We start from the raw sequence: 19,173 nt of genomic DNA on the forward strand, positions 1-19,173 counted from the left end.
TCCGCGTACAAGAGAAAACAAGCAAGAAAACGTTGCAGCATTCCCTTAAGATCGCTTACTGACTCGTACCACCTGCTTTTCCAGCCTTTCCTAACTTTTCAGTACAAAAAGAAAATTTCTCTCTTGGAGTTCCTGTCTTTCCTGTCGCGGCATGTTCAGTTGTGTATCGCTCACACCAGGCATTGCAGAATTTGGTTTGCCCCACAAAAATGATGAAGATAAATCCAAATCCTTACATAATTCTGTAACACATAGAATACTCCGCGAAAAACACGATTCTGAGCATGATTCCGAGCAGGTTCCACGAAATATGGCCAATTCCGTGAAATTTCACTGCCTCTTGGAAACTCTGCATAATGTTCCACTAGCTAAATTTTGGCAAAATATGGGCCATGTGGAAGTCACTTTTTTTCTGTTTCAGCCTAATGTGGGACAAAATGCCATCCCACAGCTGGGAGAATGAGACTAAACCAAGACCACTTCAATTTGGCAACCTTCTTTTACTAAAAAAGGCACTTAATTTGCCAATTTGTGACCAGGGGTCTCAAAGTCAAATTAGGTTGTGTTGACCTTGGATGACATCATGGAGAAGGTATAAAAGAGAAACAATGTACTATGATCGTAAAATACCTCAAGAACTAGCAACAGGTTATTGTACATTTCCAATTCCTAACTGAAAGACTCAACTGAACATACCAAGAGGCATTCCCACGGTCACCTTCAATGCACGCACGTATTCATAGCTACACATGTCCGAACGTGCCCAGGAGCAAACGCCAACTACACAGCCAATTTTGACTTGACACCCACACCTCTGTACACCGACGGACGACACCATTCCCATGACTGTTCTAATGCTAACGCACCAGCAAAACATGCTGGCTCTTGTGCACTCATTTTAATTTTGTGAAAGTAATACATAAAGGGGTTCTCCAATCATGTAAGGTTCAGCTTTAGTTTATTGGCACTTGTAGTCATGCTCCAAATTTGACAGCATATGACTGTCACACGGCAAACTCAATGGCATTTCCAGCAAATGGCATTCGCTTGTACTACATAGAGCTATACGAGGAAACAGAATGTAATTCACAAACGATGTCACTGTCGATAATTAAAACACCAGGGCAAAACATATCAAGCATTATACAAGAACATTAGTGATATTTTTATTTCTTTTTCTTGTAACTAGCGAAACAGATTATTTTACGCATTTTCGACGCCACTCAGTTGGCTCACAAGTAAGAAGCCTACCTGCACCACACGAGGGTGTCAACTGTCAACGAGGGTGTCAAAAACTTTTTATTCGTATTTCATTTCATTGTTGTTTTTGCTACCTCTCTACCACACGCAGCTGGTGCAAGAGGGAAAAGTGAATAAGTTCCCTCGCTGGGCGAATGCCATTCCAATGTATTCCCACTGTGTGACGCAGAAGAAATGTCATTCAATTTGCCAAGTGACAGGGGTATTAGACATGTCAAAGTACATCCGAAGAAAGCTTGCCCCCAAATATGGCCAAACAATACAACAGCATCAACAACTATTGGAAACTAAAAAAAAAATTTGGGTAACCTGCAGAAGAAGCAGCGCAGGCATCAAAATAGACCTGCAGGGTGTCTACTTGGCGACAGAGTATGTCACGGAACGTTTCCATTTCCAGGAGTTTCTCTCGTAGTCCACGTCCTTTCTTCAGTGATGACACACTTGTGGAACCCAGTGAAAGTGCGGAACCATGTCTTCGTAAACTGTTTTCACTGCCATATGCGGAGTCCACCTAGGGACATATTTCAAATGTTTTTGTGAGCAACCTGAAACTCCACAACTACCTGTTATCGCAACCTCTATCAGGTGGGACGATGCATTGCGGAGGCTGTGCGACAAGCTCTGCATTAGCAAAACACAACCCATTTGTTTTTAGCAAATTAAATGCACACGCATGATCTTAAAGGGATGCTCACTTTCATACCAATCCCTTTCAGAGCTGATGGTGCGTTATTCCTCACTCATCACTGCAAATGATACTAAAAATCCTACGTGAATTACCGTAATTCCACGTGTATTAGCCATGGCTTATGCACTTTTTTTTTTGCGGGTGCTATTTGGCTTATCTGATGAGTATTTTGCCTGGGCATTTTCCCCATACCCGGTTTTAAAGAAAGGGTCGACACTGTCTCCGGAACAGCACTGCCTGCCAATGCATGAACAATGCATAACAGGGGCATGTTCACATTCGAGTAAACTGACCTTCGTGGTATCTTCCCCCTTGCAGCTTTAACGAAAGTAGTGTGAGTGACTCATGCCTTCTGGAAGACAACTGACCCATCGATCCAGAAAAAAACATGCAACACGGGCACAATCTGATCTTGGTAGAACACTAGAACTGACCTCCTTTGTTGTATACCATGCCGACCCTGGAATGTGAACCACAAGGTTTATGGCCTTCACTATGGTTTCCTTTGTCGGAAGACCCGCAGGAAGGGTCGAATAAGTGGTATCCATTTTAATTGATTCATTTTATATGCGCACCACTGGTCTACCACACAAATCAGTCGTGTCGTATTGCCTGCGGCTTATCTGCCGGAAAATTTTCGTGGGTCCTGCGGCTTAAACGTGCATGGTTTTTGTGAAATTGCACGAAATCCACCATAAGAGCAGACGGCGGATGTTGAGAGTATGACGGAAGTCCCCCTCTGGAAACGACTGGTGAGCTAAGCAGACAATCTCCAAAACCCTTCTTCAAATATACGACTCCCTTTGCCACTTCCTCAATTGCACAAGCAACGCCAATTTGCAAAACTTGTTTATTTAATACCTAAGCACTTTTGAGGAGAGAAAATTGGCCATATAGAATGGAAACATTGTGGAAAGCCTTTAAGAGCCTTCATCCTTTCTTCTCTTATATTACATTTCTGCTTTCAATGTGTTTTGAGAATACCATTGCAGTTTGTACATTTTTAAGGTGACAACTCATACCACATTCATCTCATTCCAATACAAGTTACACCGGGAAAGACCACATGGGGAAAAAATATCCCAGAATGTGACTTATAGTGAAGGAAATGCACAAATAACAGTTACTGGAGCACACTGAAGGGCCATTCAAGTTCACTACATAGAGTTTTCAAAAGACACCAAATGGACCCACGTTTCCGTTGTGTGGAATACTAAGGCATTAATTTGAGTAGGTGAACGGCTCATCCCAACACTACACACAAGAGGTCCATTACCATGCTTCTCCAGGCATTGCTTTTTTAATTTCTGCTTTCATTTAACTGTTCTATTTCAGGCCAAAGCTCAACTCGTCCTAGTCCAAGAGACACGAGGAAGTGCTCTTTAGAAAAAAAATACACAAAACTCGTAATTAATGGTTTACCGAAACACATTAGAGAGTCATTGAAAGGTACTACAAAAATTATTGCAACTGCACAATAAGAACACCAGAGATATACCTTTAAGCAGTTTAACTATAATGACTGCATCCAAGTGTAGTTTAACTACTAGTGTAACTATGTCACAGCCACACTAGTTAAAACTAACTTTCACCTACTAGGATGTAGTTGTTTAGCTACATTTGTAACTACTCAGATATTTTGTGCGTCATTACACCTATGATCGCTTAGGCGTAGAAATAGTGCATGGGGAGACAGTGAGCTCCCATACTCTGAACAATCATACAATACTCATGGCCTTCAATCTGACCAATCTTTATGCACTCATGTGCCATAACATTTCTCTATGCAAACTTGACAACCAAGGTCTCCATTCCGCGTCTAACAAGTAGTCACGAAAAAATATCAAAATTTTCCATATCCATAAATATGAACATCATAAAAAGAATAATCGATAAAATCCATTAAAATATCAATATTTATACCAATATATCGGTATTTTAAAAAGAAAATATCGACATATCGATGTTGGGATGTGTGAAAAGACGTCGCGCCATTACTCGAATAATTGAAAAAAGTTGCCCTCGTTTTATTATCTTCCATACGTATTACCGCTGAGTCTAGTGATGAAGACAAGAACGTGCAGTACGAGGGAGGATACGTCATCAATTATCGTGTCAGAAAGATTGGAGAATAATTAGTGCAAGAATTTAGGTGAGAGCAGAGAATGTCGCCCTCTGCTTTCACCTAAATTCTTGCACTAATTATACCCCAATCTCAGTGGTCAGTGTGCTGGCCATGTCACGTTGAGACTGGGTTTTCCTCAGGCACTTTCAGACATACATCAGTCATGACAATGGCGAGCCCTTTCACGCCTTCTTCTTTGTTCCACGGCAGAAAATTCTCACTTTCATCTACACTGCGGTCAACTCATTCGACCCACCAACTTTTAGAAACAAAGTTTTCCCCTAACGTGCAAATTGAAAATGTCAAATATCCTTTGATGGTCCATTTATATCCATATCTATATCGATGTAATATTGATGTAATATCGATAACATCGCAGGCATAAAATATCGGTGAGAATGTCTAATGCAACCTGTTTGACCAATGCCCCGACAGCTGCCCCTGGTGCAACACGCTGTGCACCTGCGTTGAGTATTGCAGTGTGTTATGCTAGAGAGAGATCTCTGAATGAGCTTTTGCTGCCTGTGTCAGATGCACAGTGCTGCTATTTTGTGCATGCATGTCATGCGCAAGATGAAGAGTTGTTGCTAATAAGCACAAAGAAAGAAGGCCGTCAAGCATACAGAAGGTTAAGTGGTTGTAGCCCGCTGTAACCTAACTACTGTAGCTAACTACAAAAAAGTTCAACTACCATTTTTGCGAGTCGTTTCAAACTACTTTTTAACTACCATGCAGTAGTTTAACTAGTAGTTTAATTACAAGTTGTTAACTACTGCACATCCCTGGAGAACACTGATTAATGGTCTTGGACATGGTAATGTCTTATTCAGGTTGACAGCACATAATAACTACACACTGCTAAAACGAAGCAGCATTATGAGCTGCAGTAGCCATTCCTTCAATTCCGATATCATCAGCACAAAATAATGTTCTTTTAGAATCACCCTTCCCTTGAGTACAGAGGCACTTCCTCGCAGAGTTTGACGGGAGAAGCGTGCCAATGGACCTCTTGCATTGTGATGAGCCCGAATATAGGTTCAGGCCACTCAAATCAACACAAATGCTATGGGATAGTCATACTGATTATTTACAAACAAAACTAAGTAAGGCTTTGGGTTTGATGAGGAAACGTTATTTTTTGCCAGTTCCACAAAAGAGTTCCACTCTATAAGAGTCCCTTTGAGTCACGCTTCAAGTATTGTCACTTAGTCTGGGTTACTGGCACCAAAAATTCTAGTAAAAACCTAGTAATATTGCAAAAAAATGCTCCACGTGTGGTAGCAAATTTATCATATAATTCTCATACTTGTTTAAGAAATTTAATGTTATCAAGTACACCTTGCTTTATGAATATCTACTTTTTGCTTTCGTACAAATTCGAAATCCATTAGGGCGAGACCGCAGGTCAACCCTTCTGCTCCGATCAACACTGCTTTGTCCCCACACTTCCAAGAGCACTGCGTACTGCCCAAAAAGATGTTACGTGTTATGGTAAAGTAAACTATCTTTGGATGTATGGCCATGTGTTGATGTCAATATGTGCATGTATGCATATACTGTAAACGTATTTGTATTCGCGATGTATTAATTTTCGCGACCGCTAAAAAATCGCGAAAAATTGTACTCGCGAACGCAGCTTGACGTTTATCCCGCAGGAGAAAGCAGTCCTGGAATTACAAAATTAAATACTCGCGAATAACTTTATAATTAACTGAATGCGCGATTCGAGAAAATTAATTCATCGTGAACAAAAATATGATTACAGTATGTATGTGCGCATGTTTATATACATAATGCTTGTGTGTATATCAATGCACATAAAAAGTGCTTTCAGGTAGTTACTGTTAAGTTAGTTTACCTGCGCATTAGTATATCAATTACAGTTTGCATATCTCTCTATATAAGTTGTATGCTGCCAACAGTCAAGCTTGCAACAGGGCTTGTCAAGCTGTTCTGCACAGCTTTTTCCCCACCCTCACATCTAATGCAATGTAAATACATGTATTTAAAACCACGACTTGAATTGGAACGAATAAATGAATTGAATTCAACTGAAATGATTAGTGCCTTAGTATTCCACGCGACGAAGGATATCTCAGACAACTTCCATTTGGTGTATTTTCAAAATTCCTTATTTCCCATGTAGTGCACTTCAATAACCCTTCAGTGTGCTTTAGTAAATGTTATTTGCGGGATTTGTACATCTCCTTCGTTAGAATATATGTTACAACTCCCCAATCATCACCAGAAAATAATGTTTGCCAAACAACAACTTCATTTGAAGATGACGATGGACGACACTCCTTCCCCCTCTCACATTGGGGGCGAAAGAAAGACGCATCTCCGAAGATACGCCAATGAACAAAATACAGAAAAAATGGTGTTCCTTCACAAATTTTTTGCGGACGATCTACCGAACGGATTTATGTTCTGAAAACGGCTACGATATCAGGTGACCGAAAGGAACAGATGTTCTCATTGGCACAACTTTGTAGATTTAGTAATTAAAAAGTTAATTAACGATTTTTAGGTAATTAGTCGTTTGACGGTTGAGCAACAGATGGCCAAGAATGTCCGCAGGCCCCAGAGATGATAGAGGTGAAAACACAGTGTCTATAAAAGATAAAAGTCACTGAGCCCTGGACCGGCAATCCAGAAGATGTGGGTTCGATCCCTACAGCTGGCTAACCTTTTCAGTGACTTTCATCTTTCATCGTTGATTTCTTAGGCAATTTGAGGCTTTGTTTGTATCTGTCCCTTCTATGTTGTTCCAGCCTCAGAACATCAGTTTATCTCTTGTTCAACAGGTGCCGCTTGCGTCGATTTCCGTCGTATGAATGTGTGTATGAGTGAGCAAAAATGTAAGAGTGAAAGGAGGGTGAGTGAGAGTGAGTGGCTGGTTTGTCGTCCCTTCAGATGGCGCACCCCGAAAGTCGCTGGAGAGGCGTGTTAGCTCAGCTCAATTGGTAGAGCCCTGGACCGGCAATCCAGAAGATGTGGGTTCGATCCCTACAGCTGGCTAACCTTTTCAGTGACTTTCATCTTCATCGTTGATTTCTTAGGCAATTTGAGGCTTTGTTTGTATCTGTCCCTTCTATGTTGTTCCAGCCTCAGAACATCAGTTTATCTCTTGTTCAACAGGTGCCGCTTGCGTCGATTTCCGTCGTATGAATGTGTGTATGAGTGAGCAAAAATGTAAGAGTGAAAGGAGGGTGAGTGAGAGTGAGTGGCTGGTTTGTCGTCCCTTCAGATGGCGCACCCCGAAAGTCGCTGGAGAGGCGTGTTAGCTCAGCTCAATTGGTAGAGCCCTGGACCGGCAATCCAGAAGATGTGGGTTCGATCCCTACAGCTGGCTAACCTTTTCAGTGACTTTCATCTTCATCGTTGATTTCTTAGGCAATTTGAGGCTTTGTTTGTATCTGTCCCTTCTATGTTGTTCCAGCCTCAGAACATCAGTTTATCTCTTGTTCAACAGGTGCCGCTTGCGTCGATTTCCGTCGTATGAATGTGTGTATGAGTGAGCAAAAATGTAAGAGTGAAAGGAGGGTGAGTGAGAGTGAGTGGCTGGTTTGTCGTCCCTTCAGATGGCGCACCCCGAAAGTCGCTGGAGAGGCGTGTTAGCTCAGCTCAATTGGTAGAGCCCTGGACCGGCAATCCAGAAGATGTGGGTTCGATCCCTACAGCTGGCTAACCTTTTCAGTGACTTTCATCTTCATCGTTGATTTCTTAGGCAATTTGAGGCTTTGTTTGTATCTGTCCCTTCTATGTTGTTCCAGCCTCAGAACATCAGTTTATCTCTTGTTCAACAGGTGCCGCTTGCGTCGATTTCCGTCGTATGAATGTGTGTATGAGTGAGCAAAAATGTAAGAGTGAAAGGAGGGTGAGTGAGAGTGAGTGGCTGGTTTGTCGTCCCTTCAGATGGCGCACCCCGAAAGTCGCTGGAGAGGCGTGTTAGCTCAGCTCAATTGGTAGAGCCCTGGACCGGCAATCCAGAAGATGTGGGTTCGATCCCTACAGCTGGCTAACCTTTTCAGTGACTTTCATCTTCATCGTTGATTTCTTAGGCAATTTGAGGCTTTGTTTGTATCTGTCCCTTCTATGTTGTTCCAGCCTCAGAACATCAGTTTATCTCTTGTTCAACAGGTGCCGCTTGCGTCGATTTCCGTCGTATGAATGTGTGTATGAGTGAGCAAAAATGTAAGAGTGAAAGGAGGGTGAGTGAGAGTGAGTGGCTGGTTTGTCGTCCCTTCAGATGGCGCACCCCGAAAGTCGCTGGAGAGGCGTGTTAGCTCAGCTCAATTGGTAGAGCCCTGGACCGGCAATCCAGAAGATGTGGGTTCGATCCCTACAGCTGGCTAACCTTTTCAGTGACTTTCATCTTCATCGTTGATTTCTTAGGCAATTTGAGGCTTTGTTTGTATCTGTCCCTTCTATGTTGTTCCAGCCTCAGAACATCAGTTTATCTCTTGTTCAACAGGTGCCGCTTGCGTCGATTTCCGTCGTATGAATGTGTGTATGAGTGAGCAAAAATGTAAGAGTGAAAGGAGGGTGAGTGAGAGTGAGTGGCTGGTTTGTCGTCCCTTCAGATGGCGCACCCCGAAAGTCGCTGGAGAGGCGTGTTAGCTCAGCTCAATTGGTAGAGCCCTGGACCGGCAATCCAGAAGATGTGGGTTCGATCCCTACAGCTGGCTAACCTTTTCAGTGACTTTCATCTTCATCGTTGATTTCTTAGGCAATTTGAGGCTTTGTTTGTATCTGTCCCTTCTATGTTGTTCCAGCCTCAGAACATCAGTTTATCTCTTGTTCAACGGTGTCTATAGCCCTTATAGTTTTTTAATGAAAAATCTGTATCGTAGAAAAAAGACCCTGTATATATAGACAGAGATATTATAAGCTGAGATAGTGAAATAACTAATTCTGTCATATCTGTATGAGTGCTAAACAAATTTCCACTTGTAGCCATAAAAAATAATAATAAAAAAACTGAAAAATACCACGCCCAACTCCTACCTGGACAATTAATGCTGGGGCAACTCATACCACACTTATCTCATAGCAAGGCAAATTATACCAAGTAAACTCATGCCACACTCATCTCATTCCAATTGAAGTAGCGCCGGGAAAGACCCCCCCATGAGGAAAAAAAAAATGTCACAGAATGTGACAAACCCCCATAAAATTCCGCATTCGTCATCTTCAAATGAAGTTGTTTGGCAAACATTATTTTCTGGTGATGATTGGGGAGCTGTTCTCGTTGGGACAACTTTGTAGATTTTATAATTAAAAGGTTAATTAACAATTTTTAGGTAATTATTCATTCGACGGTTGAGCAACAGATGGCCAAGAATGTCCGCAGGCCCAGAGATGACAGGAGTAAAAACAGGATGTCTATAGCCCTTATAGTTTATGCTCACCTTGTATGTCTCGAGTGTTTCGACCCAGCGGTTTCGTTCCTCGGGCACATCGGTCCGCAGGTACCAGACGCAGTCATTGACGCTCACATCAAATCGACATTCGTCAAACTCGTGAGGCTGAAAACAGTTGGTTAAAAATTGCTACTCAGTTGCAGAGAGGAGTGTGCTACAGTCTGGATTCAAAGCAAAGTTAAACAAACACCATCATATCATCACCGTTATGAGGCTCGCAGTTACTGGGCAAAACGTTCCAATTAAATTTGTAATTAATTATTTGCAATTACGCAGTTAGCAACTTGTAGTTTCTGTTCGGTCAAGCAATTGAGCACATATCTCGAAAGAATCATCTGTATCTCGGTGTAGCACAATATTTGATAGCTCATGCTTATGTCATCATGTGAAAACACAGATATGAACATGCCATTGCTTTTTCTTGTTTAGCTCCAAAACTCTGTTGGATGAAATTTTACATCCACATGTACCTGGGAGCTGTCACCCCGGCTTCCAAGGCGATGTAACTGTGGGTGCAGTTGACACACCACCACCCCAAACATTCTGTTCCCTCCCGGAAAAAAAGGAACTTTCAGTTCAAAATGGTTCTAATCTCAAGATCAGTCAACAACTCCAGATTGTCCCTTTTAAGAAGTTGTTTACTTAGGAAGACTAGATGATACACCGTTTGAGGCATATCATACGTGAGAAAACAGCAGAATTGACAAACTTGCATCGTACGGTTTCAAAGTACTCCAAGAAAAAATGTTGTCCTGAGACAGCAACCTCTTCACCAAGATATATATTCTTGTATGACAGCTCGTAAATTCCATTAAGAATTATCTCACCATTCTGCAGGATAACACACAAGAAAAGAAACTCCTCAAGGTCCACATTTGGGGGGCGTCGTTCCCGCTTCATGTATGTATCAATGTACTACATATCAGGGAGATCTCATGTGAGTAACAAGCTATTAGCCAAATTTCGGCCGGCCAAGTCAACTCAAATGAAAGAGAATGCGACGACAATATTCCCAATTTTCTGAACACTAATACACTTCATCAGTAGCTGTCTCTTCATTCCTAATTAAAGCTCAAAAAGAAAAAAGAAAAGAAATACGGTAATGAAACAAGCTTAGGCCTAGGAAAAGATACCTTGACGGTGGCTTTGTAAATGCTGATGGCTCCCCGACAACCAAAGGCAGTATCGTTTTCAGACTTGTAGTATGACAAAGTGCCGTCTTTAAGCACAATATAGCGGTCCTGCCAGCCGTGTATGTAATTTGTCCATTTGCAGAGTGTTCCGTGTAGTTCTGACGGGCTCGACGACTGCTCAAAATCGTCCTCTTCATCGCTCAAGTTGATGCTGTGATCATCTGACATGCTGGTACGACCTGCTTTCGGTAGTCTCCACAAAAACACAACGAAACAGACGCCGCAGGGAATTACACAATTTGCAACCAAAACGCCATCTTACATGAAGAAAAAAAAAAACAGCTCAGTGTTGCTGAATTGAAACTACAGGTAGAGCTAGGCATGGACGGGTTTGAGCTGGCCTTGGTGGTGGTTCAGGGTTCAGGTTCGCCTAATCCCTTTTACAACAGGGCAGACATCCACAAAAAAAGGAGTCACAGGCGAGTCTCCAAGCTCTCATAAGAGGAGCGACGAACTTGAGTCAGTTCGTCTAGGTTTAGGTTGTGCCTTGTCCCCTTTGAGTCGGGGCAGTTTCCCTGTCGGGATCCACCGGCACTAAAATAAAAGGAAGAAGGAGGCGGAGGCGCCACTTGATGGCTCTGGCTAAGTCCCTGGACTTTAGCTCTGGCTTGGGTTGGCCGTCCGCTGTGTTTGGCCGGTTTCGGTTTCGAGATGGGGTCTGCCGGCCGTCTCGTGGGGTGACCGCCAAAAATCGCGAGTCACAAACCGCGACTGACAAGATCGCGAGTCAACAACCACGATTTTCAAAAACCGCGGCAGGTAGAAACCGCGAGAGGCAAAAACTGCGATGGTCAAAACCTGCGAGCAAACCTGCATAGAATTGAAGAGTATTTTTTAGCACGCCGGTGCTAGCTGGCGGTGTTTCAGAGCTATGTTGGTTTCCACCGGACACCGAAATTACTCGTTAAAATACGAACATAAATACATAAAAATACTCTTTCTTCTGGGCACTGCTGAGAGGTCGCGTCAACTACACGGGTGATGGCTGCAGCAACAACCTATACTTGCCCCCTTCATGTACAGAAAGGATAAGTGTTTTGGTGACCTGCAACACTGGAGATGTACGCTCTACGAAAAGAAGACATGCACCGGGAAAAAGCCATGTGGCACCACCGTAGTCGAGGAGACGTGCCCAACCACGTGCCTAACGCCGCGGAAATAGAGAAACAGTAAGTCATACATCACTCACTTCGGAGTTCTTTTGAGGTTTCGCATATGCACGAATTACGGTCACCGACCTACCGGAGCAATATGAGCGTGGGAGTCAGTCATACAGAATATGTTCCACATCACAATTCCTTCTTTCTTTGCACGCAGACTCTGAACAACTTGATGCGTGTCGCCAGTGGGCCAGTTGCCGTCTCTGCCGTCGTTATTGTAGAAAACAGGCGCTAGAGAGCCACTCACGCATCTCTCCCACCGAACCCTGCAAGTCTCGACGGTTTGGTGATTCCTGAACCTTTCCTTCTATCGGATAGCAACGCCCTGGGTATTGTCACAGTCTGCAATCTGCACTTGATGCGAGAGAGCACGCAGGCTCTTTGAGCCACTGTGCACGTAGTTACATACGGCAGTTATTCCCACAGTGTATGCACTGATGGAGAAGCGGAACGTCGATGCCTACAACGAGCTGTTCGACAGTCTCATACGGCTGGTGTCGGGTGTCAATCCAACAAGCACCCTCACAGAATTTGAGCAAGCCACACTTCGTTCGTTGAGGACCAAGTTTCCAGGTACTGAGCTGGGAGGATGCTTCTTTCAGTAGTATAGATAGGGTGAGAGAGAGGTTCAGGTCTAGACCCTCTAGCATCAGGGCGGGCTCCACAAGTAGTGCCTCAGGCGAGAGAAACAACAATAGAAAAAAATATGTACAATAGGTTTCGCGGGGAACCGACGGGAGATTATGAAATATTCGTCTCTGTAGGGTGTAGTACTCTCGCTAGGTGGCATAGTTCTTTGTTGTCTCTGGTCGGCTTGCATTGGCTGGGTGGCGCGATTCAGTGCCGGCTTCGTTGGAGAGGGTGGCTGCGGACATTTCGTGGGTGCGTGGCGGACTCTTGTAGTTTTTGTGCTTTTGGTTTCGTTTTCGTTCTGTCCCATGCCAGTAGAAGTCGTTTTGTTTTTGCGATATCGGAGTCTTGAGATTTACTGTTGAATCCTAGCAAGGTTTCCACTGTCCTGGGTTGTGGTTCCCTTATGTCTTTCAAGGCTGCGCAGGTTAGGAGGATGTGGCGTATGTCTTCTTCTTGGCCACCATCACAGAGTTCGCAGTGTGCGTTTTCCTGTCCGAATATTTGATGTAATCGCTTCTTAGTTAAGAGGGATCCAGTGCATGCCTGGAACCGCATGGAAACGCCTGGAACCGCATGCGAGACCGCTTCGTCTGCTTCATTGCAGAAGTCTTCAGGTGCTGGGGCGTCTTTGTTTTCAGCATATGTCGTTAAACCCTTTCCTTAAAACTTTGTTTTTTTGTTAAGGATGTGTGCCATTTTTCCTGTTCAATAATGTCCATTTCTTTCTTTATAATGCGGTTCCGGTGTTGTGCTGACCTGACATTGCCATGAAAGTGGTCACCAGGGCAGCGCAACCATCGCGTCTGCGCCGACATTTTTTCGCGATTTTTTTCCCGTGCGCGGCAGGCGGCGCTCGGGTGGAGGGTTGTCCGTGTGCTTACCGGTGGGCGGCGCGTGTCCGGAGGGCTTCGCGGGCGCTTACCATCGCACATTTTCAGCTCGGGCCAACTTCTTTCGTCATTTTTTTTTTCATCTGTGCCGACTTCAATCGCAAATTTTTTCCCGCTACAACAGGTGTGCAGTAGGCGGTTTACATGCAAGCATAGTCATACAAAGGATATCCATACACAAAAGTACAAGTGAAAATATATTTATTAAAATCATTAGTGTCGGGAATTATGTTATGACTCTGTGTGAAGGAGAAAAAGCCCAGCCAAAAAACCTGAAGCAGAAGAAACACGATACAATAATACATAATACACGATACGTAATAAAGAATAGTATACTTATTACAGATATAATGCAATAGCATTGAAGAGGTATCAAACACCAAACACAATATTTTTATTAATGGTAATCACGCAAGTTTTCAATTAAGCAGAAGGGATAGCACATTTAATCAAAGAAGATATTTTTAATTAATATGATTACAATCAAAATTACAAGTCTTATTATAAAAAGTCTCACATTATTATACATGAGCACCGTAGTGAAGTTTTAATTACAAAGTTCTGATAGATCTACGTAACTTCAAGCACAACAGCTAATATTCAAATATGACACAATTAATCAGATTCTTATGAAGTGATCGGTGGAGTTGGCGGAGGACCTTCGTTAACCGTCGCGCATTTTTCAATCTGGGTCGACTTCTCTCGCGAATTTTTTTTTCCAGCGCGCGGTGGGTGGTGCGCAGGTAAGGGGCTGTACGGGAGCTTATCAGCTGTCCGAAGGGCTGGGCGTGCCCTTATCGTTGTGTATTTTTCACTCTGGGCCGACTTCTCTGGCGATTTTTCCGCCCGGGCCGACTTCATTCACAATTTTTTCAGGTGGTGCGTGAGTGGTTTACATGTATGTAGGGGCATGCACACTGACAACACCTGGGCCGACTTCGTTTGCAATTTCTTTCAGGTGGCGCGTGAGTGGTTTACACGCGGGTGAGGGGCTGTCCGAGTGCCTACCAGCGAGCCGGAGGGCTGCGCGTGCTCTTATCGTTCTATAATTTTTCACCAGGGTCGACTTCTTTGGCGATTTTTCCGCCTGGGCCGACTTCGTTCGCAATTTTTTTCAGGCGGTGCATGAGTGGTTTACAAGCAAGTATGGACATTCACACTGTCATCCCAGCCAGGCGAGGATACGGGTCACACCTGAGCCGACTTCTTTGGCAATTTTTCCTCCTGGGTTGACTTCTTTCATAATTTTTTCGCTACAACAGTGGTGCGGTAGGCGGTTTACACTCGAGTAGGGGCATGCACAATGACAACACCTGGGCCGAATTCATTCACATTTTTCACTCAGGGACGACTTGATTCGTAATTTTTCCGCTACAACAGTTGTGTGATGGTCGGTTTACATACAAGTAGGAACACCGACAACCCCACCAAGCGATGGTGACGTCACACCTGGACCGACTTCATTCCTAAGTTTTTTCCGCTACAACAGCCATGCGGTGGACGGTTTACATGCAAGTATAGTAAAGCCAAATAGTGGGAGGAATTATGTTGTAACTCTGCGTGAAGGAGAAAAACCCAGCCAAAAAAACATGAAACGGAAGAAACACAATACACATAATAAAGAATATGGGAAACTAAGTTGAGAGAAAAATTCATCCAAAAAAGAAAGCAGAAGGAACGCAATACACATAATAAAGAATATGGGAAGCTAAGTTGAATATTCCAACACGACACAATTAATCAATTTCTTATTATGTGAATAGCACACACGCAAGGAAATAATGAGAAACACGATCAACAGCTAATAGAGAACCAAAACAATGCACCATCCAACATGTAAACAAGAGGTACATAAAGGATAAATAATTGAAAACCAATCTTAACACTTAACACTGATTAGCAGAGAAACACTCTAAACGGCGCATCGACAACGTGTAAACAACAGACACATGCAGGAAAATAATATCGAAACAAACTATCAAACAAGAAACATTACAAATTTAATAAATTGAAATGGAAATAATCTATCTTTGGGAAGCTAAGTTGAGAGAAAAATTCATACAAAAAAAGAAAACAGAAGGAACGCAATACACGTAATAAAGAACATGGGAAGCTAAGTTGAATATTCCAATCCAACACGACACAATTATTCAATTTATTATGACGTGAATAGCACACACGCAAGGAAATAATGAGAAACACGATCAACAGCTAGTAGAGAGCCAAAACAATGCACCATCCAACATGTAAACAAGAGGTACATAAAGGATAAATAATTGAAAAACAATCTTAACACTTAACACTGATTAGCAGAGAAACACTCTAAACGGCGCATCTGCCAACGTGTAAACAACAGACACATGCCGGAAAATAATATCGAAACAAACGATCAAAACAAGAAACATTACAAATTTAATAAATTGAAGTGGAAATAATCTATCTTTTGAACTATCATGAAATCATCCTTGCGACCTAATCTACTCGAACAGTATACAATTTTCGTCCTACTCAGGCACTATAAACATTACCTTGACAGACAAGCTTTGCTACTTGAGCCCGGTGGAGGTCACTCTCTCTCCCTCTATACAGCCCAAAGCGAAGAAACCCAACGTCCTTTGTCAATCTATGGGGTGGGGAACTCTCTCTTTCACATTCTTTCATCCAAATGGAAATATTCTTAGGACCGGTGTACAGAGGCGAAATTTTTTATTGATCAACTATCGCAAATAGACGTTAGAATTATTCGATTCTCAAGAACACAACAAGAATTCTATCAAAAACAAACACGCCAAAAAACATCTAAGAACAGACTTCCATGTCAGTGCAAACTGGTTTTAGGGAAACATTATCGAAGCAAACGAGAAATATTATCGATGGAAACAATACTCAATCAAAACGAGAAACGTTGCATTTAATGTATTTCAGATCAGACACAACTATCATACATACATCATTCTCAACTCACAAAATATCAATCGAGTGAAAGTCAAGTTTATTCAGTGATAGAAACAATACTAATTCGAAAACGAGAAACAAATTTAATCGCATCATTTTTTATGATAACTTTGCAACAGTAATTTCTACACGCAGAAGCCACAAACAAACAACTCATCTGAAATGCAAATTATTGTAGAAGCTTTCTACAGCGGAAATCAACACACACACACGCAGCTGAAAAATACATTCCCAACTAGTAGAATATTTTTATTAATATCAATCGAGTGATCATCTGAAACAAAGTCAAAAGCAGTAATTAATTTAGGCAAACATCTTTCATAACCACGCAGCGCGTCTTTTTCATTCAGGACCCACTAGTGGAAACGAAAAGAGAGGGAAGCCATAAAGTTCCCGTACACTTTCGTTAAGGTTACGCCCGCAGGGAGTAGGGGAATCCAACAATGGTCTTGGTACACAATGTATAGTTAAAAGCCATAAACTGACTCCTGCAAGTCAAGTTAGAGAAAGGGGATCTCTAGAGCTTCCTTGTACGTAGAATCATTGAAAGCACACGTTTTTCTTTACACATCGCATCGTTTTGTAAATCAATTTACATAATTCTCACGACAGGTTCATATTAACAACATTCTAAACCAGATAATAAATTTTTAAACAATAAAATGAGCATAGATATGCTTTTAATTAAGTGTAGAGGCACACTCGAAAACAGAACAGACATTTGCTCTACATTGAAGAGATGGACGGATTTTGTACTCGCTACCATAGGTCATGGGAGGACATGATAAAAAGCTGCTTCGAAAAGAAGAGCAGCAAAATGATTCTATTATCACAGCATTTCAATATGTCTTAGTCATGGTCGTATTCGGAGATATGGTTCAAATTAAGGAACAGGAGGTGCAGGTACTTGTATGCCGAATTTACAATAGTTATAAAAATATTTGTACGTCAACATCGGAAGGGCCGCTGGGATTGACGATGGAGTTTTTGAGGTTTGCTAACGAAGAATTGAAATACACTAGACCAGATGTAATTGTAATCATTGCAATGGGCATTGCATTAACCAAGAAAGCAATCCGATCAAATTATCATATACAAGCAGTCTATATCGCGCGATTCATTACGGATTTGAACTCCATTATCATCTCTGTTCGTCTCTGGACATCATCCTTTTGTGTTTTCATCATCTCATCATTGGATTGAACTTTCTGTATTAAGTGTATTGGGGTAGCCAGTTTGACTTCGTCGAAATCACATCCCCATTTTTTTCTTTATTCACATCACATCACATTACGGATTTGCTGGAATTACACCTAACGGTTGAAATGGAAAATACATAAAAAAATGTTATCACGTGATATGTTCCACTGAGCCTCTACACATTTATTTTCTTCTACTAGTTCTTGAAATGATGTCGAATGAACAGAAGTTCAATATTGTCGTACAAGGTCTGATGTATCATCACTTATTGGAGCTCAACGAACATATCATTTGCGGTGGACCACCGGACGATTTTCATCTAATACTCTCTTGTACGCCATTCAAGAATCTTCATATACAAAGAAAGGAAACATCAATAAGAGACTGTGCAAGTTCATCGCAACAAAGTGCAAGTTGTTGAAGCAATACAAACACGTCGACAACATATCGCCTGCGTTAATCAACGCTGGATTCAAGCGCCCAATAATCAGAATAAACTATTTGATGTCTTCGGAATGCATCAATGAAGACAACAAGCGAAAACTTCAGAGTTTGGAATAGAACTGTAATTTATCGAAATAAACAAGTGTATAACTGATCACTGAACATTTGGGGGGGGGGTGTTAGAGGGGTGTGGGGGGGGGGGGGGTCTGGATACGTCACTGCACTTGGACATCACTGGGATATTTGTGGTTATAAAACTTTCGTCGTCGTTCATATTCGTTGGACACATCCTTTTATTTATTTATTTATTTATTTATTTATACCCTCGATGCATAGCATTACAGAGGAGTGGTTACACATGGTTTCTTACGAAAGTAATTAGGATTAACACAAAAGGCCGACGATGGAATGCTGTTCCAACGAAATAACTCGGAAAAGAATTAGTACAACAATGCGTGACTCCTTTCTAATGACAGTGAGGTCTTCATTGCGGTTGTAGTTTGATAAAATGAAACGAGCTGCACGATTTTGAATCGCTTCTAATTCCTCTATTAAAGTGGAGTGATCGGGATCCCAGACGGATGACGCGCATTCTAATTTCGGTCGGACAAGGGTTATTGTATAGTGTTAACTTTATTTTAACCGGGCACATTGGCATTTTGTCGGTCACTTAACTGTCATCTTCCACAGACAAGGGGTTTTTCACTCCGTTAGCAGAGCCCCACGTGGCTCTATCACGTGACATTGAGTGGGCGGCTGTCAGCGAGCACCAGCCAGGTTGGTTTGTAAGGGGTTTCGCTTCCGCTATTCGCAGGTTTCAACCTTACTGATTTTGCCGACAGACGTTGCGACGTTGGTCACTCCATCACTTTTCAGTGGATCCCAGGTCACTTTGGACTAAGCGGAGTGGCTGCTGCTCAGCCAGACAATGGCAGGCGATGATACCGAATATGTTGACCCGTGGTGGGCATTCTTGTCGGCGATGATGCAACCAATGGCGTCTCAACAATATGGCCGGGACAGGTCCTTGTTGCACGCCGTCGATCCAACTTTCTCGTTTTCCTTCCCAGGCCGTCTGCTCACCTCCCCTTTGCATCGCCTCAATGTGGCCTTCACACCGCAATTCCAGTAGGGTATGCTTCAACCAGCTCGTGTTCCAACTGCTGCATGGTGGCAAACATTCAACACTTCTTCATCGA

The 19,173-nt window shown here is 42.5% G+C and overlaps 1 protein-coding gene across 1 annotated transcript in view; it reads right to left on the minus strand.

Moving 5' to 3' along the window:
- The window catches only part of LOC135389168 (ceramide transfer protein-like), a 32,757-nt gene extending 21,651 nt beyond the window's left edge, over positions 1-11,106 (minus strand). Inside the window, exons 1-3 of the mRNA XM_064619221.1 lie at positions 10,633-11,106; positions 9,488-9,604; positions 1,570-1,771 (exon numbers count right to left, since the gene is read on the minus strand). Coding sequence (XP_064475291.1) covers positions 1,570-1,771; positions 9,488-9,604; positions 10,633-10,860 — 547 coding nt within the window. The 5' untranslated portion in view covers positions 10,861-11,106. The remainder of the gene's footprint in view (positions 1-1,569; positions 1,772-9,487; positions 9,605-10,632) is intronic.
- Between the last annotated feature and the right edge of the window lie 8,067 nt (positions 11,107-19,173).

The sequence above is a fragment of the Ornithodoros turicata genome, chromosome 3, assembly GCF_037126465.1.
Source record: "Ornithodoros turicata isolate Travis chromosome 3, ASM3712646v1, whole genome shotgun sequence".
Lineage (NCBI taxonomy): Eukaryota > Metazoa > Arthropoda > Arachnida > Ixodida > Argasidae > Ornithodoros > Ornithodoros turicata.